The sequence below is a fragment of the Lampetra planeri genome, chromosome 32 (genome assembly GCF_965212315.1).
Source record: "Lampetra planeri chromosome 32, kcLamPlan1.2.h2, whole genome shotgun sequence".
In the NCBI taxonomy this organism is placed as follows: Eukaryota; Metazoa; Chordata; class Hyperoartia; order Petromyzontiformes; family Petromyzontidae; genus Lampetra; species Lampetra planeri.
In genome coordinates this window covers 9,116,498-9,142,350 of record NC_136138.1, presented here as the reverse complement: position 1 = coordinate 9,142,350, position 25,853 = coordinate 9,116,498, and the positions used below count along the sequence as shown (strand labels likewise).

General features: G+C 45.1%; 1 protein-coding gene across 1 annotated transcript; it reads left to right on the top strand.

Moving 5' to 3' along the window:
• On the top strand, positions 1 to 25,646 carry DLD (dihydrolipoamide dehydrogenase). The gene is made up of 14 exons (XM_078609685.1): positions 1 to 144; positions 4,985 to 5,066; positions 7,662 to 7,741; positions 8,006 to 8,074; positions 9,212 to 9,281; positions 9,508 to 9,608; positions 12,947 to 13,090; positions 14,502 to 14,603; positions 15,488 to 15,678; positions 16,995 to 17,165; positions 18,145 to 18,334; positions 19,629 to 19,766; positions 21,412 to 21,501; positions 24,449 to 25,646. Exons 1-14 carry the CDS (start codon positions 103 to 105, stop codon positions 24,512 to 24,514), a joined length of 1,536 nt encoding a protein of 511 aa, XP_078465811.1. The 5' UTR covers positions 1 to 102; the 3' UTR covers positions 24,515 to 25,646.
• Positions 25,647 to 25,853: the final 207 nt, after the last annotated feature.

The window sequence follows — 25,853 nt, the reverse complement described above, 5'->3', positions numbered from 1 at the left end:
CCACGCCCCCCACGTCGTGCCGCGTGACCCCCGGAACTAATTCGGGTTTCTCTTTCCTGGGTCACGCCGGGGTTGAGCGAGCGAGCGAGAAGGTCGGACATCATGCAGGGCTTGTGTCGCCAGCTCGCGCCTCGCTTCGCACAGGTGCGTGCCACGCTCGAGGGTTGGGGAGCTCCACACGAAGCTGCGGTACCTCGGGCCCGGCACTAGCCCAGGCCTCGTGTGCCTGGCCGAGCGCCGTCCGAGGCCGTTCAAGGCTGTGCCCTAGAGCGCTTAGGCGAGGGCCTCCTTGGGCTATGTAGGGCGCCATTGATGACCAATGACGAAAGTTGGTGAATGGCATCGCTACGTTGATGACCAGTGATGAGAATTGGTGAATGCCATCGCTAAGTTGATGATCAGTGATGAGAGTTGGTGAATGCCATCGCTAAGTTGATGACCAGTGATGAGAATTGGTGAATGCCATCGCTAAGTTGATGATCAGTGATGAGAGTTGGTGAATGCCATCGCTAAGTTGATGACCAGTGATGAGAGTTGGTAATGCCATCGCTAAGTTGATGACCAGTGATGAGAATTGGTGAATGCCATCGCTAAGTTGATGACCAGTGATGAGAATTGGTGAATGCCATCGCTAAGTTGATGATCAGTGATGAGAGTTGGTGAATGCCATCGCTAAGTTGATGATCAGTGATGAGAGTTGGTGAATGCCATCGCTAAGTTGATGACCAGTGATGAGAGTTGGTGAATGCCATCGCTAAGTTGATGACCAGTGATGAGAATTGGTGAATGCCATCGCTAAGTTGATGACCAGTGACGAGAGCTGGTGAATGCCATCGCTAAGTTGATGACCAGGGATGAGAATTGGTGAATGCCATCGCTAAGTTGATGATCAGTGACGAGAGCTGGTGAATGCCATCGCTAAGTTGATGACCAGTGATGAGAATTGGTGAATGCCATCGCTAAGTTGATGACCAGTGATGAGAATTGGTGAATGCCATCGCTAAGTTGATGACCAGTGACGAGAGCTGGTGAATGCCATCGCTAAATTGATGACCAGGGATGAGAATTGGTGAATGCCATCGCTAAGTTGATGACCAGTGACGAGAGTTGGTGAATGCCATCGCTAAGTTGATGATCAGTGATGAGAGTTGGTGAATGGCATCGCTAAGTTGATGACCAGTGATGAGAGTTGGTGAATGCCATCGCTAAGTTGATGACCAGTGATGAGAATTGGTGAATGCCATCGCTAAGTTGATGACCAGTGACGAGAGCTGGTGAATGCCATCGCTAAGTTGATGACCAGGGATGAGAATTGGTGAATGCCATCGCTAAGTTGATGATCAGTGACGAGAGCTGGTGAATGCCATCGCTAAGTTGATGACCAGTGATGAGAATTGGTGAATGCCATCGCTAAGTTGATGACCAGTGATGAGAGTTGGTGAATGCCATCGCTAAGTTGATGACCAGTGATGAGAATTGGTGAATGCCATCGCTAAGTTGATGACCAGTGATGAGAATTGGTGAATGCCATCGCTAAGTTGATGACCAGTGATGAGAATTGGTGAATGCCATCGCTAAGTTGATGACCAGTGACGAGAGCTGGTGAATGCCATCGCTAAATTGATGACCAGGGATGAGAATTGGTGAATGCCATCGCTAAGTTGATGACCAGTGACGAGAGTTGGTGAATGCCATCGCTAAGTTGATGACCAGTGATGAGAGTTGGTGAATGCCATCGCTAAGTTGATGACCAGGGATGAGAATTGGTGAATGCCATCGCTCAGTTGATGACCAGTGATGAGAATTGGTGAATGCCATCGCCCAGTTGATGACCAGTGATGAGAGTTGGTAATGCCATCACTAAGTTGATGAGCAGTGATGAGAGTTGGTAATGCCATCGCTAAGTTGATGACCAGGGATGAGAATTGGTGAATGCCATCGCCCAGTTGATGACCAGTGATGAGAGTTGGTGAATGCCATCGCTAAGTTGATGACCAGTGATGAGAATTGGTGAATGCCATCGCTAAGTTTATGACCAGTGATGAGAGTTGGTGAATGCCATCGCTAAGTTGATGACCAGTGATGAGAATTGGTGAATGCCATCGCTAAGTTGATGATCAGTGATGAGAGTTGGTGAATGCCATCGCTAAGTTGATGATCAGTGATGAGAGTTGGTGAATGCCATCGCTAAGTTGATGACCAGTGATGAGAATTGGTGAATGCCATCGCTAAGTTGATGACCAGTGATGAGAGTTGGTGAATGCCATCGCTAAGTTGATGACCAGGGATGAGAATTGGTAAATGCCATCGCTAAGTTGATGACCAGGGATGAGAATTGGTGAATGCCATCGCTAAGTTGATGACCATTGATGAGAGTTGGTGAATGCCATCGCTAAGTTGATGATCAGGGATGAGAATTGGTGAATGCCATCGCTAAGTTGATGACCAGGGATGAGAATTGGTGAATGCCATCGCTAAGTTGATGACCAGTGATGAGAGTTGGTGAATGCCATCGCCCAGTTGATGGCCAGGGATGAGAATTGGTGAATGCCATCGCTAAGTTGATGGCCAGGGATGAGAATTGGTGAATGCCATCGCTAAGTTGATGACCAGGGATGAGAATTGGTGAATGCCATCGCTAAGTTGATGGCCAGGGATGAGAATTGGTGAATGCCATCGCTAAGTTGATGACCAGGGATGAGAATTGGTGAATGCCATCGCTAAGTTGATGGCCAGGGATGAGAGTTGATAAATGCCATCGCTAACTTTGCAGCAGTATAATTATGTTGATTTGGCCTGATGAAGCAAGTTTTAATTACTGGCGAAACGTCGTACTCGGATTGTAAATGTTGTGGCTTGGCTCTCCAGCATGCCGGTGTGCTGTATTCGTAACAAATTGGCACGTTCTGGTTACGTAACAAACCTTACTAATTGGCTGTGTCGGGTGGTGGCGGGTTTAGCGACACATTTATATTTTTATGTGATCTAACCCAAAAAAAAAACCTGTATGGATAATTATATTGATGTTAATGTGGCGTATCCACCAATGTGTTACTAATGGGACTCTTGGCATTTGTCAATTCACTTAGAATTGCACTTTATTTACCAAGGAAAGCGCCATCCAGTCCAAAAGATATTTTGCAGGAGGGTCCCTGCTACGTTGGTGTGCTTGGTCATTTACATTTGATGAGTGTTTGGCATCTTACGGGAGGAAATTGGAGAATCAAAAGAAAACCCCCCCACACACAGGCTGGGATTGCATACGAGCTCCAAACAGATTCCGGAATCCATTGATGTGCTGGAATCTGTCCACCGCGCAGCCGCAGGCAGTCCCCGCCCATCCAAATACCAAGCACTGACAAGGTCGGACACGATCTTGGTCATTAGGTTGTGCGCATCTCGAATATTAATTCATATCTGTAAGGCGTATTTCGTCCTTAGATTCCAATGTGCCATGTACCACGCCCTTTCTCAAAGACGCCGACGATTGTGCCCTCCCATTTATCTCTGGCCATGATATTGCTCAAGGGCTTTTGGGTTAGACGTGTTTGTTTTTGAGTCGAGCGAGTTGTTGTTGGGGTCTCTCTGATCGTTCGCCGGTGGTGGATCAGGAGTTGTTGCCCAGCTCACTTGCTGTACAGTATTGCCATCAGGCCACCTCGTAGTCTAGTGGTTTTGGGAGTTTTGCAAATCTCTCCGATCCATTTCTGATACATCATCCACCTACAAAGTGCTGCATTGCAGGCGTCCGCCGTCACCCCCCCCCCCCCCCCCGGCTAAATTATAATAGTTTCAAAGTCGTACGTTGTTTTGAGCTGCAACGACCGTCAGGCGGCGCTAAAGTCTATTTACAGCCTTGAGGCAGCGGTGTAAATCGCACATTGCAATGGTGGGTGGCAAGACTGTTCGTTGAGAGAGTCGGAAACGTGGTACTCACGTTATCGACTCCGGACGGATGATGGGTCAAAGTGAGCCAAGTTCACGACCTTTGAATTTTGAGTCGAGCGCCGTGATCAGTCGATTACGCGCATTATTTGGACTACACTTTGAATAGCGTCAAACTGAAATAAAGTGTCTGTCTACGCACCACAGATACATGCAATACGGGGAACAAAAATAAGCACAAATAATTAACCTAAATAACATACAATACAAAACAGGAATTTGCAACGCATTTCAAGCAGGTTGCCTGTTGAAAGCTGTCTTGAGGCTCGGTGAGTCTCCTTGGTAACGTTTACATGAACAAAAAAGTGTGGACACGTGCTTCGAGAATGGTGATTGATGTGTTGTGAAAGTCTCAAATGCATTTAATCTCAACCCTTGCACGCTATTCGTGAAGGGGCTCTTATCATTCTTATATTCACTCTCTACCCCCACCACAAACAACCAGCCAAGTTGACTTAACTTTCTGTCTTTGTTAACACTCAAACGTGTCGCTTGCAGACTGCCTGTTCAGCTGCTTCACCAGGCGTTGGACCTTGTGGTTGATTAGAATACCATGACGCCGTTTGCATTCTGTAAACGTCATTAATGACATTTATACAGAATGGAACGCATGCCGACGCTGTAGATTTGTGTGCATTTAACTGCGAACACAGTGTGATGCTAGTTGTAACTACCAGCGAAACGTCGTACTCGAATTGTAGATGTTGTGGGTGTACTCTCCAACACACAAGCGGTGTGCCGAACTAGTAACGAATTGGCACGTTCTGGTTACGTGACAAACCTTACTAATTGGCTGTGTCGGGTGGTGGCAGGTTTAACGACACATTTTAATTTACACAATCTAACCCCAAAAAAAAACTGTATTATGGATGATATTGGTCGCGAAAGCCAACGTGTTAAACTTGAATACATTACCAGACAATGCCAACACAATGTTCAATATATTTGCTTGTCATTCAGATGCTTTATTCTGTATGGGATGCTATGTGTATGATCCAAATGGTATAATTATTATTGTTGTTGTGCGTGTGTTTTACAGGGTAGCAAACTGTTTAGGGTACCCGGCAATGCTCATGCAGTTAATGCCGTTGTGCTCCGGACCTACTCTGATAAAGCTGCACGTGAGTGCTTTTTATTATTACACACTTTCTTTACACACTTTCATTGAACGTGCCGTGTTGTCTGTTTATATTCTTTGGAATCTTTGACGCTTAATACACAACAAGTACACACAGCAAGTACACAACAACTATTCGGTAATAAACAAACAGGAATAAATGTTCTACTTTTGAGTGCGGTGTGTGCATTAAAAAGCTTGTTTCTTTACCTATGTATATTTTCATACTAGAGGCTAGCCCGTCCTACGGATGGAGTGACATGACACATCACGCATGCTACATGTGATCACATGACACAGCACACATGATACATGCGATCACATGACACATCACACATGATACATGTGATCACATGACACATCACGCATGATACATGCGATCACATGACACATCACACGTGATACATGTGATCACATGACACATCACACATGATACATGTGATCACATGACACATCACGCATGATACATGTGATCACATGACACATCACACATGATACATGTGATCACATGACACATCACACGTGATACATGTGATCACATGACACATCACACGTGATACATGTGATCACATGACACATGATACATGTGCTCACATGACACATCACACATAATACATGTGATCACATGACACATGACACATGATACATGTGATCACATGACACATGATACATGTGATCACATCACACATGATACATGTGATCACATGACACATCACACGTGATACATGTGATCACATGACACATCACACGTGATACATGTGATCACATGACACATGATACATGTGCTCACATGACACATCACACATAATACATGTGATCACATGACACATGACACATGATACATGTGATCACATGACACATGATACATGTGATCACATCACACATGATACATGTGATCACATGACACAGCACACCTAAACCCTCGCCAGACATTCACCATTCACATGCTATTACTCATCAGTTATAAATTCACCAATGTATGCAATACATTGGGAAGCCCGTGAACACTCAGTAGCTCCCTCTGCTGTTGCACACACCCCTCCCCAATGGCACACGCTTTTTTAGTTGTGATTTCGAAATGAGGCTGCATACCAAAATTGGGCTATTGAAATTGGTTGAGCTGTTAAGCTGCACTCGTGTCAACAAGTGAAATCGTTAAGTCATAGGTCAATTCGAACTTTGAACCTCGTTTCCTAGATGTCTTATTTCAAAAGCATTCAAATGGAACGTTAAGCATTCGTTTTCTGATCATGCAGATGTATCTACACAATAGCTGCATATTATACAAATATACTGTAGCTGATTGTGCTGTCAACTAAACCCGTTTTGCAGGTTAGCACTTCAAACCAATTTTAACTTGAATATGAAGCCCTCCGAGAACCAGTTTTGGTTGGAATGCATTCCATTGGGCATGCATAGTGCAGGCTGCCTTACTATTTTAAGACCTACGTGGTACTTCATAAATAATTATATATGTGTATACAGTGTATCGCTGAAAAAGCATACTTAAAATTAACTTGGATTTAGAGCTCAAGGTAAGTGACAGTGCTGTTTTCAGAACCTGTTTCATTGAATGACACTTTAAGTAAACTATAGGCACATAGGGTAACGGAATGGAGCAACTGGTTCTTGTGAACGCACATTTAATTTTGATGGATATTTGCTAATACTCATGCGGAAAAAAGTATTTTTCCGACAGGGAAAGATTAAACGTTATCTGCCAGTACATGCATTTGCCATGTAGCCCAGTGGCACTTGCATGTCCTCAAAATTAGCTTAGATGCCTTGTGGTGGGCAGCAGAGGGCAGTGCAGCATCATGAAGAACAGGAGAGATGAAAAGGGGAATTGAGGGGTATGATAGCATAGAGGTCATAGATCTGTATTAAGCGTTTTGGATAGATGGAAATGGTCAGTCGTGGGCAGAGAGAAAAAATGTCTTAAGCCACCTGGACTTGGCCAGGGGGGTGAAGTTCAGACATGCAGACAGCCAGAGGAAGGGATTTCCAGACAACAGGGCCAGCAATGGAGAAGGGACGACCTGACATTGAGTGGACGCCGACTGGGTGTTTGACAGTCGGCCTTGGTTGCTGGAGCAGTGGGCACTCGAAGGTTAACAGAGTGAGATGAAAGGGGGGAGAGAGGTCGCAGCATAGGGCGTGTCCGTGGAGGATGTGGAAGACAGGGAAAGCCATCCTCTCTTTGATGATGTGTGATTGGATTGGGGAGCTGGAGCTCAGGACTGCCTGGTGTGATACGACCTCATGGGTCCTTTCAGGATTTTTTGAGGATTATTATCTTTTGCGGTGGCATATTACAGGAACATTGCAAATGCAACAACAACTTTAAACACTCCTACTTTATATTCTTGGTTCTTTCGGTAAAGTCACGTAGAAGGGAAATAATAAAAATACAACTATAAAATTATCACAACGTTTCGATTGCAACACAAGCAATCATCATCACACCTGACGTGAGAATTGTATTGTTTGATTTGTATTATTTCCCTTCTACGTGACTTTACCGAAAGAACCAAGGATGTGAATCCCTGCAGTCACGAAAGCTTTAAATCGACATTTTAAACTCCTACTTTATGTTCAGTGGATGCAGATGTGACTGTCATTGGATCTGGGCCTGGAGGATATGTGGCTGCAATCAAGGCTGCACAGCTTGGCTTCAAGGTGGTGATATAATTTTATGTGTTGCTAAAGTTCATCCGATTTGTTTTTTCCCTTTTAAGTATTAGCTTCGTCATCATGTAATGCAGTCACATTTATTATGCCATTAACACATATAATATAAACGTGTTAAATTTCATGTTGAATGTACTAACATTTCCAACGGTGAAAAACACATTACATTTTTTTTTGTTGCCTGGCATTGTCGAGATGAAAATAGATTGCATTGTGCGAGCACTCACGTGTCTGTGTGTGTGGCGTATTCAGGTCATCTGCGTTGAAAAGAATGAAACGTTGGGTGGAACCTGCCTCAATGTGGGATGCATACCTTCCAAGGTTTGAAACATTCTGCGTATTTATTCATTCGCTAACCCCCCCCCCCCCTCCATCCCCTACAAATCCGCCTTTTCGTGATTACAAAATCTTTGATGTTCATATGCCAATTACGCCGCGACAGCACAGTGCATGCACCCGACGGTTGGTAATCACGGGAAGTTCTCCCAGTGTCGCTCATGAGGACTGGAGTGAGTGGCGCTGATTTAGAATGTCGTCGTGTTTTGTTTGTGTGCTTTGTAGAGATGTGCAAATTGGTGGTCCTTGTAAGCGAGGTGTGTGTCCTCTAGAGGGCGTTGCTACACAGCGCTCACACACTTGATACTTGGCATGTGAAAATTCACTGCGCCTCGTGCAAGTCGCAAAAATACCACAGTTTAATTCAAGAATATTGTGTATTGTACCGTCTTGTTGGTTTATTCTGTACTGTCAACCTTATATGTAGTCTCTGTCTAATCTCATGTATCTAATTTGTGCTGTTTCATTTGTACCATTGTCTTGTTTTTCCTTTGTCTCATGTGTACTGTTTGGTTTGTTCTGTATCATCTGTACTCTAGCTTGTGTGTCCTGTCTAAATGTTACGTCTCTATCCCACCAATTCTGATGATCTTGTTCGTAGTAATGTCTAATTTGTTCTGTCTCTGCCATCTTGTTCGTACTAGCTCATGAATTCCAACTCAAAGGACAATTTAGCTTAAAATATTGATGACTTGAGTATACTTTGTCCACTAGATGAGCAACTGCACCAATTAATGATCCATAATTATTGATATCAGCTGTGAAAAGTAATGCACGATCGGGACATCTATTCACTGTTGTGCATGGTTGGTCAGATTCGAAGAAATTTGCAAGAAATGTAATCAAAAACCCCTTCACGGTAGGAACTAATGCAGTATCAACATATGATTGGTTATGCAGGAGGTCCATATAATAGTATCCTTTATATAACCAGCAGATGAATTCTAGGTATGTTGAGATGTACATTACATTACCTCTTTTGTAAGGCCCAACCTGGGTTACATCAAGTCATTTGGATTGCATCAGAATATCTTAATACATTAAATGTAACAAAGCTAAAATCTATTTGACAAAAAGCTATGTGTTCATTCCAAAGGTTTTACTCTATTTGTGTAATTCCAGGCACTGCTGAATAACTCGTATTTCTACCACATGGCTCATAGCAAGGACTTTGCAAGCAGAGGCATTGAAAGTGAGTCTCATCAAGAATAAAGCAACAACACCCGTTCGTACAACACACCTTGACCTGCACTTGCTGTTGGTTGAATTTCTATCCTTTGCTTGTCGGATGTAAACGTGTCACTTAATTGTATTGTAAGCGCACAGGTAATTGTTTGAAATGCATTGTGTGTGTGTGTGTAAAGATACGCTCTCCCTTGAGAGCGTTGGTGGTGAGCGTCACTGATTTGTGTCTGCAGTTGAGGGACTAAAGCTGAACCTGGAGAAGATGATGGAACAGAAGAGCGGTGCGGTCAAGGCTCTGACAGGAGGCATCGCCCACCTCTTCAAGCAAAACAAGGTCTTTATGTTCTGGCCAATTGCTGTAGAATTGAGACGAGAATCGTTTATGGTAATCCTGAGATAGAGTCCTGCTATAGGCCAAATAAGTCTGTCCTCCTCATTGGCATTGCTTAACACTTTAAACTGAAGATCAGCTTGCCACTAGGTTCAAAATATATTTTCCATATCTAAGCAAATGGCTAATAATTATTATAATTGCCTTAAGCTAGGTGGGAACCAGTTAATCTTCGTGACATTTTTGCAAAGTAGGAGCAGATAACTAGAATTACTTAGACATGGTTTATAATTTTTTTGACGTATTTTTAAAATAATATATACACTGAATCCCAAACATTATTTCTCACAAGGTTCGGTGCTGGTGGAGGGTGGAGCAGCCTTGTGGTCTCCAGAAATAAAAACACGTGATATGAATTTGCTGTGATAGCTGCCAAGACTGACATAAATCAAAATTGTAGGTATTGCTGTTGCATAAGTTGATCAACTTCCATTTGGCAAAACTGAGTACTTGGTAATATTTGATGAGGCGCACCTTATGAAGGAGAAAAACCTGACGAAGCACGTTTTAAATTCAGGTGTAAAATTCGCCCAACTTCAATGGCATGTCAGTTGGGTTTATTTGTGCACAGGTAAAACACTTTGGGCAATGAATGCACATTTTCAATGGGGACCAGGTTACACATTAGAAGCCTGGTCACTGCACATAACGTGAACAAAACAATCCAGCAGCAACAGTGCAGCACATGTTCCGAATGGCAATGTGGTGCATCGACACGGTAACAACCGGCACAAATAGTGAATAATTATCATTCTTGCTCTCTGAAGCAGAACCACAATCCTTATTTATCCTGGAGAAATCCGATGAGCTATGAAGCTCTTTTTCACAGATGTCCGGTAGGGGCTGGTCAGAGTGTTACAACAATAAAAAAAAATACCATCAACGATAGGAGTGCAAAGTGTAGAAAAAAAGGTAAGCAAATCACTAAAATACAGGTAGTCCCCGACTTACGATGGAGATGCGTTACGACGACCTCATTGTAAGTCGAAAATATCGTAAGTCGAAAATGGCCTAGCCTACCCAGGAGTCTTAAAGAATGGTGATAATTTAGCAAAACAGAGCAATTTACAGTACCGTACTTGTTAAACTATATGCGAACAGTACATCCCGGCAGCGTCCCAACGTACAGTCTCGTACGCTGCTGCAATTGCCTGCTGCGCGAAATGTAAAATAATTTACAATTTTGTCGTATCGCCATCGTAAGATCGAAATATCGTAAGTCGGACCATCGTAAGTCGGGGACTACCTGTACATAAGTAAAATAGATAAAGTTTATAGTTTGCCTTCATATCCGCATCTCCAGTTTCTTCAGCCTCCTTCCCACAGCCCCGCTCACGTCCCAGCCCCGGCATCTTGTCGGAGCTTGCAGCTCTTCACTCTCCCTACCCCACACCCCCCACCCTTTCTATCTCTACTCCCTGGCTCCTCCCCCCTCTCTTACCTATATAGCCTCTTGTTACAAGCAGCCCTTTTGCCCACTTCAGCAATCGTTTCTTGCTGTGGTGGTCCCACCTGATGACGGACGCTTGTGTTGCGCCCGAAACGTCGTGGTTTTATTTATTTTATTTTCTACCTACGTGACTTTACCGAAAGAACCAATGAGTGTATGTGTTCGTGGTTCTTTCGGTAAAGTCATGTAGAAGGGAAAAAACAATAAAATAATAAAAAATGAAACAATAAAATTCTCACGACGTTTCGATTGCAACACAAGCAATCAGCAGTTGTGAAAACCACAGCTTGTGTTGCAATCGAAATGTAGTGAGCATTTTATTGTTTTATTTTAATTATTTTATTGTTTTTTCCCTTCTACGTGACTTTACCGAAAGAACCAAGAATATGAATCCCTGCAGTCACGATTTGGTATATATGTTCTATATTGCTTAAGTACACCAATGGTCAACTTGGGCAAAGCAGCCAAACAACAACAAAAACTGTCTCAGACCACACCAAGACATTACACAATCCCTCAAAATTGCACATGAAAGTTGAACTAGCGATATATGGGTAAGGACCAAAGCTAATGCAGTTGTATCCTGCACTTTGGAGGATGGTAACAGCACATAAGCACGAGTGATTTGTCACTGGGAATGTTGACTTTTGGGAAGAGGGCTTCCGAGGTATCTTATACAGACAGCAAGTGTATTGTGGAGCACGGACTATTGATTCTGGTCAATATGAGGATGCCACCGCACTTTCTTTGACCGTCCAGCCAGAAAGAGTTGTCGTGTTTCACGTTAAGTAATTGTTGGTAATTAATGCGTGTGCCTGTTAATGGCACTGATTTTGACAGTACATTTTTAGTAATGGTTTCTGCCTCTTAACGACTTGTAAAAGTGGTGGCTCAGTGGTCAGCGCATGTCTGGGACTAAGGTTTATGCCATGGTTAAAATGCAGCCTCCATCCACTGATGGCATGTGAGCAGCCCTTGTCATTTTTATGGTTGTGAGCCCATTGAATTTCTTGCAAATCTATGTCATTGCATCGTGGTTACATTTGGCGCTGAATCCTGAGCAGTACCAAATGTCCCTGTGATGGAATGAAATTGTATGGACACTAAATCAGCATGAGGCAATAGCTATAAAGGGGTCAACATCAATGATCTGTAAAATTGGTCGACGAAAAAAAAACCGAGCAGTCTAAAATGGATCATACAGATTTTGCCGGCTTGCTCCACATAATATAACAATCACAAGTTTGAGATTCGATGCGTTTGATCAAGGTGTGCTTGCTATTGGGCACTACAACTTTCATAGGGAAAGGAACACCTGCCTTCTGCTAGGCAGAACATGATTCACCTTTCCTGAACGATTCGATGAATTGTCATCATTCATGATCTTGATTCGGTGTCCGGCTCATTTGTATTGTCTTGTGTAGCAGATATTGCACCATGACAACTGAAATCTAATTATTGACATGTTGCACAGTTCAGCCGAACTGAAATGTCAGTAGTTTTTTATAGAGAAGTTGCTGCAATGTTTACCAAATGCAAACATTTTTATCTAGTATATTGTCCGTTTAATTTGTCCAATTAGCCAAACATTAACCTCTGCGCATAATTTGGACGCATTTTCGCAAATTGACTCTTGCACCTAACTCGATGCATGTAACATTGTCTGTAAAAAAAATGCAACAGATTAATTTATCCATCTTTACATGCCTATCTACCACTCTTGAAAGAGCATGTATGTCCCAAGTCGCTCACTATAAGCATGAGCTGCCTGTTGCTGACCCTCTCCCGCGCACTGCGGTTCACCCCTCTCTCTCCCTACCGGGACGCACAGGTGACGCACGTTAAAGGGCACGGGAAAGTAACGGGGAAGAACCAGGTGACGGCCGCTTGCGCTGACGGCAGCCAGCAGGTCATCAACACCAAGAACATCCTCATCGCCACGGGCTCCGAGGTCACGCCCTTCCAAGGCATCGAGGTAACTGCTCCTCATGGGTCGGTGAAGGCGGGGAGCATAGAGGAGTACAGTACAATAGTGTATTTTGCCCTCTGCTGCCCGCCAAGTAGCCCACAATCCCTCTGACAACCCGTTTGTGCTTGGTGATCGCCCATATAAAGCGCTATCCAGACTTAGGCTTGCTTAGCTTCCACAGTCTTAAGGAGATAGGGCGCCTTCAATAACCTGGACTTTACCAATGCGCCCAACTATGGTGAAATAACCCCCGTGGCATAGATGACGTGGGAAGTGATCCAGCTGTGGCTGACGAATACGATTTGTAGGTGCAGCAGTCAGCGCTTGTGTCTGTACGTAAACCAGTTGGTGTGTTGAGTTTGATTTATAGAGCAAAGCAGCAATAGCCACCGAAGGCAGGAGCCGTGAGTAGCGTTTGCACTCGCTACACCCCGGGCCGTTCACTCCAGTCCACTCTGCCCTCGTTTGCCGTGTCAATTCCGAACGCGTTATTTATTTATTTTCGTTGTGCTCTGACGTCACTATTTGTACCATTGGTCACTGGAGTAATTGTATAGCCACTCCTTCCAGACTATTCTTTGGCGGAGTTGAAAACACACACACCACACGCGCATGCACACTTCCATTCACATGCATACACGCAGTCAAACAATTTCAATTGAAAGCAGTGTTTTGGATCAGGACTCTGGCATCAAAACACTGCTGAGAATCAGTGTTTGAATGGCAGTTTGATGTTGTTACGGTGATGCCCTTTACACTAGAAAGCCTCAATCACTCTAAAGATTGTTTTTCAGGAGCTCTGTGTATACAGATTCAAGCATCAATTACTGTATTATGTTGAACTTATTTCTCACCGTACGTACCCCAGCAGTGTAAATCGGAGGTGTCGGGGAAGGACAACAAACCAAACACAAAAAGCAGTTGTAAAGAATGATAATTGGTTTTTTACCCTTCTATCTGGCAACAAAACTGACACCTTTTTACAAGGATTCATGTTTGCATAGACCGCAATACCTGCAGTCATAATACAAATAAAAGACATAACTCTGATAATGTGCACTGTCCTTGAAGTTGATTATGACTGCAGGTATTGCGGTCTATGCAAACATGACTCCTTGTAAAAAGGTGTCAGTTTTGTTGCCAGATAGAAGGGTAAAAAACCAATTATATTTTTACTGGCAAATGAGGTTCCCATAGTACAGTTGTAAAGAAATGAGTTTTCAATCTAGCCACTTGGCGGTTGAGTGGGTTTTTTTGAGATTCACAACCTGTGTTATCCACCAACCCTTGCCTCCAAAGCACTGGACCACGTCCATAAGCCACCGCCACAACGCTAACGCAGGTGTGAAGTGAAAGAGACGTTGGTGCGATGCCCCGCGGGATCCTCTGTGAGTCCGCCGTGCTGTGTTCCCCGCAGGTCGACGAGGAGACGGTGGTGTCGTCCACGGGTGCCCTCTCGCTCAAGCAGGTACCGGAGAAGCTGGTGGTGATCGGAGCTGGCGTCATCGGCGTGGAACTGGTAATTTCGTCTTCTCTCCTCTCTCTCTCTCTTCCTTCACCGCCGCTCTTTCACCACTTCTGACACTGACGCTGACTTTTCTTTAAAGCCATTTGCGCTGCATGATTGTCACCGCATGAAAGCGCCGCGAAATTTAATGTTGTGCTTTTTTTGTTCGATGACACGTTTGAGATAACATGATGGGTTTTTTGGGGGGGTGACCGGGTGTTTGTATGTATGTTGAACATCTTGCGCGCTGTACCTAGCCAACCGTGCTAATCGGAGGTGCGGGTGGCTCAGGAGTCAGGACACTGAACTGGGGAGGCCAGAATGCTGGGTTCATATTTGGGTTTCAGCTACCTGTGAGTAAACTGGATTCCCCAGTGTAGCGAGTTGACTGACGGTCTTAGCCCATTTCTCTACAGAGTTGACAAAAATACGAATTTGACTGTCTATTTTCTGCGGTGTATGGATACAAGTCTTTAAGGTATTTCAGAAGTGGTTATTTGATATCCCATTCCATGGGTTATTATCTAATAAAGAACTTGTACCGCTCTGGGAAATCTGAAATGATTTTTTGTAAATAAGAAAATAAATAAAGTAAAACCTTGGATTGCGAGTAACTTGGTCTGCGAGTGTTTTGCAAGACGAGCAAATTTTTTAAATAAATATTAATTTGATAAACGGTCGAGGTCTTGCAATACGAGTAGTACGTATATACGCTTTGTCTGCCGAGCGTCACGTGATCACAACTGATATACGAGTGCTTTGATATACGAGTGCTTTGGATTACAAACACGTTTCCAGAACGAATTATGCTCGCAATCCAAGGTTTTACTGTTTATAGAAAAACCCATATTTTAAGAACACCGTCCACTGGTGATTTTCTCACTTGCCTTATTCAGGGTTCAGTGTGGCAGCGGCTAGGCTCGGAGGTGACAGCCGTGGAGTTCTTGGCTCATGTGGGTGGCGCCGGCATTGACATGGAGATCTCCAAGAACTTCCAGCGCATCCTGCAGAAGCAGGGCATGAAGTTCAAGCTGTCGACCAAGGTGATGGCGGCGTCACGGCGCGCCGACGGCAAGATCGACGTTCAGTGAGTGGCCGCTGCCTCCAAATGTTCCTCCAGCGCAGGGCCGCGCGTGTTTCTGCATTTGGGGAGCGGGTCATGCGGGAAACGAGCGCGTGATGTCTGAACCGGTCGTCCCCCTTCATGAACCCACATTGACCAGCACGGTGAAGTATGCTAAAAACAACCGACGTGACTGAGATGGCACGGGGTGGTCTTCTATCCAGCGGTAGATAGAGCGAATGTCTGTACACATCCTTGTCTTGCATGATTACACTTCCAATGGATTTTGACACCAGCTGTTATCCTTAACTTGCACATTTTGTTTGGGGACGTGGCGGCCCAAGTCACCTGTTGCTCCCATTACATTGGATGGCAACCAAAGCGACGGATGATGCGTGAAGGAATGACCGAGGCAATAGTCGAGGCACATGTAATAATAAACCAGATTAATGTGTACAGCCCTTTGTAAATACACTGCTAGATGAAGGCCCTCCCATGCTGTATTGCTCATGGGGGTTTTGTTTGGCCATACATCACCACACTGGTCAGCGTGGCTTGGTTAAAGGTGGTCCAGGACTGGTTCAGACATCACTCGCCACTGATACTAGTAGGAACCTCCTGGTTACACCAGCCCACAGGGGATTATTGTGTCTGTCCGTCGTGCATCCAAAAATGGGAGGGGTGGGGCTGGGTGGAGAGGGGAGGGTGGGGAGGGGCTGGGTGGGGAGGGCTGGGTGGGGAGGGGAGGGTGGGGGGTGAGCTGGGTGGGGAGGGTGGGGCTGAGTGGGGGGTGGGGCTGGGTGGGGAGGGGCTGGTCACCCCGTGGTGCCCTTATAAAACTCAACGTTTAACCTACTCACGCCGGCTTGTGCCCACCCTCACAGTCGGCCATATTTGCGGAATACACCACTCCGCCGTTGACCCTGGCCATTGACCGAGCAACCCAACGTTCCTACCAGCTCCCTCCGCAGGAATGTGTTATTAGCCGTGGCCGAGAATCAAATTCTGTTCCCATCATAGCGTAGTACGCTAACCACTGCTGCCACTGTTTCACCTACTTTTAAATGTAATTAAAAGTATTACTGTTCAACTACGGTATTCTTTTCTTCGGGGCATCCCCTATGAAGAATGTTTTTTTCTTAAAATCAGGCATGCTTCATATTGTGTGCTCAGGTGCTTGCGTCAGCTACCCATGACCTAGTCTGCTTTTTGTGTTTTAGTTTGTTCTTCCCGCGCACACCCCATTTTACGCGTTTGTCTACGCACAGTGTGAAAGAAATCTAACGTACGTACGTACCTCTTGCTGTCCCTCACCTCCACCGTCTCGTGGTGGCACGCAGGACAGAGCCGGCGAAGGGCGGTGCGGCCGACACGCTGACGTGTGACGTCCTGCTGGTGTGCGTTGGGCGCCGGCCGTTCACGGCTGGCCTGGGCCTGGAGGAGCTTGGCATCGCTCTGGACAACCGAGGCCGTGTTCCCATCAACAACCGCTTCCAGACGAGCATCCCCAAGTGAGCAGCCGCCACCCTCCCCTCTCTCTCTCTCTCTTGGTCATTTTTCCACAACACCAAGTACGGTTAAACCTCGGCTATGCGTGGGCGGATATTCCACGTTGCAGATTAACCGTCTCGGTCGAAGGACGCAGCGGTGGACGGTGAGAAGTGGAAAGAGCACTGCGAGGCGTTAGAGGCGAAGGAAACGGTCATTCCCCAATGGGCAATAAGGCACAGGGGACAATAAAAATGACAAAGATGAACCATTATGGATAATAAAAAAGTAAAACATCTTAACATGCACGTCGGTTTCAATCTTGTCTGCTCCTCGATGCCCACGTGACCACAAACGTGTCAGCTAGTAAACCGATGACTTAAAATCAGACAAAAGACATTGTACATCTTCACCCCATTCTGCGTAAGTGAACAATAAATACGACCCAAGTTGTATTGCGTTTGTGCCGTGTAGTTCTCCGTTGTGTGTTTTCGGGTTGCGCTGCGCGTTGTTTGGCACGATGTGCGAAGTTCTTGGCCATGATGAAACTGAAGCTCCCCCTTCGCGTCTTGTGTGTTGCCACGTGTTCTTATTTTACCGCACGTGGTGCAACTCGATAAGCACATCACAGAAACGTTAGATACGTTTTATAGCCTAATGTACATTTGTTTTGCATTCTGCACGATTTAGTATTTTTTCATCCGTGCCCCCACCCCCTTCAGATTAGCACGACTGGCCCATGTACATTGGGAAAGAAGTTGAACATACATACTATATCTAGATTTGAAGCTTTCGTGACTGCAATGATTCATACTCTTAGTTTTTTCGGTAAAGTCACGTAGGTAAAAAATGAAATAATTTTTTTTATTAATTTTAATTTCACTTTTTTACCTACGTGACTTTATCGAAAAAACTAAGAGTATACATACTATAGCCCTGGATTAACTGAGAGCCGACTAATTTTACAAACCTCGTGTCCTTTTTTGTGGACGCGCTACCCAGCATCTACGCGATCGGCGACGTGGTGGCCGGGCCCATGTTGGCGCACAAGGCGGAGGACGAGGGCATCATCTGCGTGGAGGGCATGGCTGGTGGCGCGGTGCACATCGACTACAACTGCGTGCCCTCCGTCATCTACACACACCCCGAGGTGGCGTGGATCGGCAAGACTGAGGAGCAGCTCAAGGAGGAGGTAAGGAGCGGTGGCTGGGAGATGTTAACTACCTCGCCCGGTGTACATGGAGGTCGTGGGCTTGATCCTGACCCTGACGCCTGGTGTATATTTGGAGTTTTCATGTTCTCTCTCCCCCCCCACAGTTAGAATCAACATCACACGTTCCGAGTGTGGTTGCTATACATTCCGTTGAGCTATCATTTGTGGCCAGATCGCTTTTGACAAGAGCTATATAGCTCAGTGGGCCTTACGTGGCAAAGTAAAAAAAATAGTTTCGTTCACTTCCACCGCTATCTGCATGCTCTCCGTAGCATCGTTATGGGACCGTGTTGGCACAAGCTCATTCTGTTAATTGTAAAATGTATTGCAGTCTTCATTCTTCCTTCTCTCTCTAATGCGTTACCATTCCTTTGATCCTTTGAGAAGGATAACTGTGTTTATGCTATAGTTATGTAACAATTGACCTCCCCTCCCAACCCCGGTGCTGAATTCTCACGATTTGTTACGTTTTGTCCGTACAGTTTTGTTCGCTCCACTGGCAAAAATGTAACAGCTGATTATTTGCCTAACATTTCTTTTTATAAATCGCAACTTATTTTTCGGTACACAATTCTTTGCGTATGTTGTCAGCGTAAAAAAACATTCTTTTCTTCGGTCAGTGTTAGCATCCTTAACGGTCGCAATTCTACACAAACGTTCTGTGGTAGCGCTTTTTTCCCCGAGACATTCAGGAGCTGTACGACGTACGGTTGCCTGGCTTGACCACCGCGATGTGAAACTGCAGTTGTTGCTCTGCTTCTGTGAGAGAGCAAGAAGAATGATGTATGTCTCTTCCTGCACAGACTGTGTCCCTATTCTCATTCAGGCTGCATTGAACGAACTCGCTCACCATCCTCTGCTGTGAACCTTTTGTGAAACAACAGCCACGGGCACCGCAAAGAGACAAACGCAATTGCGCGTCTTTACCTCCGTGGTTTTTGAGATTGTACACGTAAACTTTAAATTAAATTGAGTGTGTATATTCTGGCAAAGTGGATATCCACTTTGCAAACTGTATTCTCAAAGACCAACACTCTAATGTTCACACTACCTGGACGTCGATTGCCATGCAAGTTGAGCAGTGTGCGGGTCTACAATTTTGATTTAAAAAAACGTATCTCCTGTACAATGGGCTGAGTGAGTGGGACTTGCAAGTCAAGGTTTGTCACCCGTCTGTAGAAGCATGCCGTTTGGCATAGTATGCACGATGTGTACGTGTTCAACGTCCGATATAATTGCCCCTGTGTGTTTCTGCCTGTCTGTCCGTGGGCAGGGAGTGCCGTACAAGATCGGCAAATTCCCTTTCGCCGCAAACAGCCGAGCCAAGACCAACGCCGACACGGACGGCCTGGTCAAGATCCTGGCGCACAAGGAGACGGACCGCATGCTGGGAGCGCACATCCTGGGATCTGTAGGCATCACGCAGTCACTCAGACCGTCACTCACACAGCCACGCATGCAGTCACCCGTGCAGTGACCCACACAAGTCGTTCTCGCACCTTCACTGGCACAAATAACCCGCCCACTCACTCGCACGGTGGTCACCCACACGATCGCTCGCTGTCACTCAGCCGTCCGCGCAGTCAACTCACAATCTCACTCAGTCACCGACACGGTCACTCGTGCAGTCACGCACACAGTCACTCGCAGTCAATCACGGCGTGGATTTAAGGCATGCGCCACCACTCCCGTGCTTTGGTCTACACTTAATATTGTGCGCATCTCGAAACAAAACCCTTTTGCCTCAAAACAAATGTTTCTGTAGAGTTTGTGTGGAAGACAATAGCCCCTTACCGCCCTGTTAAGTGGAGAGGGCTAATTCTGTGATTCTAAGACTCCAATTTGTAGGGGTCTGTGCATCATTCGTTTTAACCGCTTTCAACATTCAATCCGCTCCTGGATGAAGGCCCTCCCATACTGTGTTGGTCATGGGGGGTATTTTTTAAGCATACTGAGCGTTCATATAATGCAAAATACGACACCCTTCGTGCTTTTCTATGTTGAAATTGTTGACTTTCTTATTCTTTGGTTCTTTCGGTAAAGTCACGTAGATGGAAAAATAATAATAAAAATTAAGTGAATAAAAAAACCACTAATGTAGACTGTAGCCTGGTTCTTAATCCAAGCGAGTGTACTGGTAGTCTATAATGTAGACTGTAGCCTGGTTATTAAGTTTGGTGAGTGTCCTGGCAGTCTATAATGTAGACTGTAGCAATGGTTATTAAACTGGGTGAGTACTGGTAGTCTATAATGTAGACTGTAGCCTGGTTATTAAGTTTGGTGAGTGTCCTGGCAGTCTGCAATGTAGACTGTAGCAATGGTTATTAAACTGGGTGAGTACTGGCAGTCTATAATGTATACTGTAGCCTGGTTCTTAACCTCGGTGAGCGTACTGGCAGTCTATAATGTAGACTGTTGCCTGGTTTTTAAGCTGGTGAGCGTATTGGCAGTCCATAATGTAGACTGAGTGAGCGCACTGGCAGTCTGTAATGTAGACTTATTCTGGTTCTTTCAGTAATAAAAGATATATATACAAAAACAGAAACCACGACGTGTCGATCGCAACACAAGCGGTCGTAATCAGGAAAAAAAAAAGTTGTTTTCACAAATCTGTAGAATAACATTCAAGTAATAAAAACACTTTCAAGGATTAACTTTTTAACAGCAGGTCAAGAGCAACCACAACTTCACACATTTGGCTTTGCATTTAAAATAAATGTGCTGGCTGCTCTGACTGATTACCTTTAAGGGTTGTGTTTTGTAGAGTACGATTAAATCTACTTAAAACTACTTTTTTTGCAAATGATAACCACGTAGATATTTTCTAATTTTATTTTCAACGGCTACGTAATGGATCAGTATCATCAGCATCGTCATCATTTTCAACTTCATATCGTACCTCGTACAAGCATAATACGAGTCACCGAAGCAGCAATGGAATTTAGAAGCACAGTTGAACATAGCACTGCACGTAGGTAGCAGCAGACGTGAAGTTCAACATACATACATTTGTACATCGTTTAGTTCCTGATTCGTGCCACTGTGCGTGCGTGCAGGGTGCCGGCGAGATGATCAACGAGGCGGCGCTGGCGATGGAGTACGGCGCGTCGTGCGAGGACGTGGCGCGCGTCTGCCATGCTCACCCGGTGAGTGCCCTCGCCCCCTCCACCACCACCACCACAATCGACGCTCTCCACAGCGCTTTGCGCGGAGGTATCCAACTGCATAAATCAGTGCCCAGCGGAAGCGTCCGCGATGCTAACGCGCCGCTACCACTTGCATCGGTTGGCGATATTGGCGATCTCCGACAGGATTGCAACGCCCGTTGCGATACGGAAACGCGGTGTTTACCTGGTTGGCAGGTGTGAATGCGTGCGCCCTGTGGTAATCCGGTGCTCGCAGGCAATGGTTGGCGGATCCCAAAAATTGTGGAACTCCCAAATACAGTAAAACCTTAGATTGCGAGTAACTTGGTCTGCGAGTGTTTTGCAAGACGAGCAAATTTTTAAAATCAATTTTAACTTGATAAACGAGCGAGGTCTTGCAATACGAGTAGTACGTGTGTACGCTTTGTCTGCCGAGTGTCACGTGATCACAGCTGATATACGAGTGCTTTGGATTACAAACACGCTTCCGGAACAAATTATGCTCGCAATCCAAGGTTTTGCTGTGTGTTGGATTCACAAATCCTCGCGAGATTACATCTGTAATCCACTGTTTTGGAAGGAAATGTTTGTGGATAACAGATTGTGGGAGTCCTCCCAAGTTCGGTGGGCTGTGATGTGGAGAGATAATACTGGCATAGAATTTGGGCTCATAAGCCCATCCATTCAGACCTTTCAGCATCATCCACTTGCATGTGTTGAGTTTCTCTGTGTTGTCTGGTTTCCTCCCACGCACAAAACCCTTTAAAAAGGAATTGTCCAAACATCCAAATGCAGAAAAATCCTGAATGAAAGTCCTGAGGATGGTGATAATGCTAGGGGCCAGGGTTTTGTCATCACTGCCAAGATTTTGAGTTCAAAATCCGGTCAGCCACCCAAGATATATACCAGATTTGCTGCATGTCAAGTTAGTTTTTTTTTGCTGACATTTATATTTTCGATGGCCAGCACCAACGCTAGCTGTTTTGTCTTGGTTTATAAACAAATTCTGCTAAAATAGACAACATTTCCATTGACCTAACTTTGAGCTTGTTTTTTCTTCATCAAATGAATGCAAAGGACTTTGCAGAGGAAGATGTCTTCCATATATTACACTTGCATGTCACTTCGTAGCATTTCTCCACACTGGAGGACACTTCTAGTTTGTTTTTGAGCCTCCTCTAAAATTCCTCCGAGATTTTTTTATTATAATGAAAATAATACACAGCCTTTTGTCAATCCACTGCTGGATGAAGGCCTTACCATGAGGGCCCAATAACCAGGTTAGATAGCGCTCACCTCTTAACGTTCGACCCGTGGCCTGGAAGTGACCTCACCGTGTCGGGTTTCTAGAACAGTGCGTCAACCGCGGCACCACCACTCCACCCCATTATAAAGCTTTTTTGCAGGAACCGTGTAGCTTTCTCTGCTTGAAATGTGTTTTCTGATGCATAAAAGAATTGGCCTGTAGTCAAAAACAATCCTCAAGGGGAAGAGGAGGGGGGGGGCCTTTCTTAGCTCACTTTTTGGGGGGAGTGACCTTGGAGAAAGGAAGTCCGCTGAAGTACAGTTTATTATATTATTGGTTCTTTCGGTAAAGTCACGTAGCAGGGAAACAATAAAATAATAAAAATATTGTTTTCCTTCTACGTGACTTTACCGAAAGAACCAAGAATATGAATCCCTGCAGTCACGGAAGCTTTAAATCACAGTTTATTTATTGTTTAATTACAGGATTTTAGTCTTTGATGGGAAAATGAGACGGAACAAGTCTGCAGTTACCCCAGAATGCGGACGAAAAGATTTATTCTTATCCCACATTATTTTGCCAGTTTTTTTTGTAATTACAAAAGTGCTCTTCTCAGATTGCCTTCCTGACATTGCTATCGTTCGCAAGAGCGTTGCTGCGACGATAACCCTAATATTGAAATTAAATTTGAGAAGAGTCATGTTGCAAACAACATTGGGGAAATTAGCATTGCTGATTGAATTCTGCATCCCTCTGGAGATATTACAAACTAAAATAAAACTTTTTTTTAATCTTACCAGGTAATGGCCCACTGCGCTATATATCTTTGTCAGAAGAGAGCTGGCTATCACAAATGGTAGCTCAATGAAGTGGCTTATTCCGACGTGGACATTTATAGCCGAAGCCAAATACTCTAAATACCCTAAAATGTGCGCCACCTATAGTGAGGTCGTGCACCACTTGTTTGGCAGCCAACAGTGTATTTGTGTTACGAATCAAAATGTGTCCCAACATTGAGGTCAAAAGTCATTGGCTTCTCACACATGTATTGGATGGCAGTCATTTTGCATTAAACATCCTGAGTTCGTGGTAATTAAATTGCATTTTCCAGTTGTTGGCTTACCAGAAAGTTGCGTACATTTGATTGACCTCGGAAAGCTGAAAGGGATAGTTGACTCTCGAGCCAGGGTTTTAACTTCTGATATTGAGTCATACGTTCTCACCACTGTGCCAATTTGCCCAGAAACGTGAACATCCCATCGCAGATTAAGGAGTTGCAGCAGACAGAAATGATCACCACGCCTCTCATTTAAGGGAGACATTTAGATTCATAAAAAAATATATTTATCTCCGATGTCTTGTTGGGTTGTACCGTGCGTTGTTTGGCATGATGTGTTACGGTTTTCCTCCACGGACTTATTGGGGATTCCTCCCCGAAGAAACTTCCAGCACGTGCAGTGAAAAGTGATACATCCCCAACAGAAACCAAATCTTTATTTAGACGAGAGGAATACGACATTCTATGAAGCTCTTTTTCACAGATGTCCAATAGGAACATCATTCCCAGCAAAACACATTGCATAGAGCCTATGCAGAAAAAAAAATGCAAACACCTGTGCAGCAGTAATTTTTTGTTTGTTTGTCGTACTGCTTTTTGCGCTGACTGCCCTTATGGTCGCGCCCTTCCTTGCTTCTCCACAGACCGTGTCGGAGGCGTTCCGGGAGGCGAACCTGGCCGCCACCTTCGGCAAGGCCATCAACTTCTGAGCAGCCAGTGGCACCGTCTGCGCGGCGTCTGCCCCAACGATTGAAAACATTCGCACACTGTGCCGACGCTGCGGCGCGCGTGCGCAGCGTTTGCACAGCAACGGGCAGTCTCGGCGACGGAGTGTGGTCGGGTCACCAGGTTGAATGCAAAAAGGAGTCCAATGGAGCCCACGACAGATGTATGGATTATTATTATCAGAGCACCATGCGCTTAGTTGCTAACATGAGCACTATAACGCTACTGTTAAATATTGGGATATTAACGGTAGCACAACTTTAAAATTCATTACTCTATCCGGCCTTTTAATGCCCGTAAGTAAGTCAATAAAACAGCCGCAATGAGTTTTTGTTTGGTAATCTATGTTGGGTTTTTTTTCTAAGTTGGGGTTATGGAAAAATATAAAATGCTGACACATCGTTTTATTACCAGGATGTTATCGATGCTGTACCGAAATAAAATTGGCATCGTTATCTTTCCCCGGTAAAGCCGTCCACGCGTTTTGGCTTTAAACACCGAACCAGCAGTGCGTGACGACAGCGTTGAGAGGATGTGCACTGAAAGCAGTGGTGGCCTTGATCAAACTTGGATTGATCTTGAAGAAAGACCCTTCATGAAGATATCGGGGTGGAAATGATTGTACATCTGATACTGCGCTGTATTATCCAGCGTGAAAGTAAATCTTAGCGTTGAAAAATGTTCACTCTTTAATGGGCTCAACTCCATACGTCGAGCGGAAAGAAACGTGCGTGAAAAGAAATGTACGCTCTTGTTGATGGGTGTCTTGCCTTTGCTATATTTTTTTCGCGAACCACTTGTAAAATGTAAATCTGACTTTTTGATTCATATCCCCCCTACAGGCATCAGTGTTTCCAGTTGGCGAATTAAATTCCGTCCACTCGGGTTTCGCCCATGCCCAACGTGGTTGGTTCTTGTCTCTCTCAACTCTTTCTGCATGTCTGTGGAAATCCTGGCTATTATTCTGCTGCTTTACCGTTTCCCGTTTGCGTGTCCTGCACGCGCTATATCCGCACAGGCTGACCGGTAGCCCCCTCGCGCGCCCACCGGCCGGCTGTAATTCTCTGTGGTGCCGTTCGGTGCACACCTTGAATAAATTAAAATATTTAAACCCTCTCCGTCGGTGCTTTTCTCGTGGAATATTGTCATGCACGGACGCGCTGTGCTGCCACTGGGGTGTTCACACAATGGTGTTGGAGCACACACCGCAAGCTCACTGTTTTAGCTTTTGTAATGAAGGTAAAGTCTCACAGGCCTGCAATCACTCGCTCACGCCACTGCCATTGGATGGACCTCTCACGGGAGGGAGCTCTTGACAGCTAC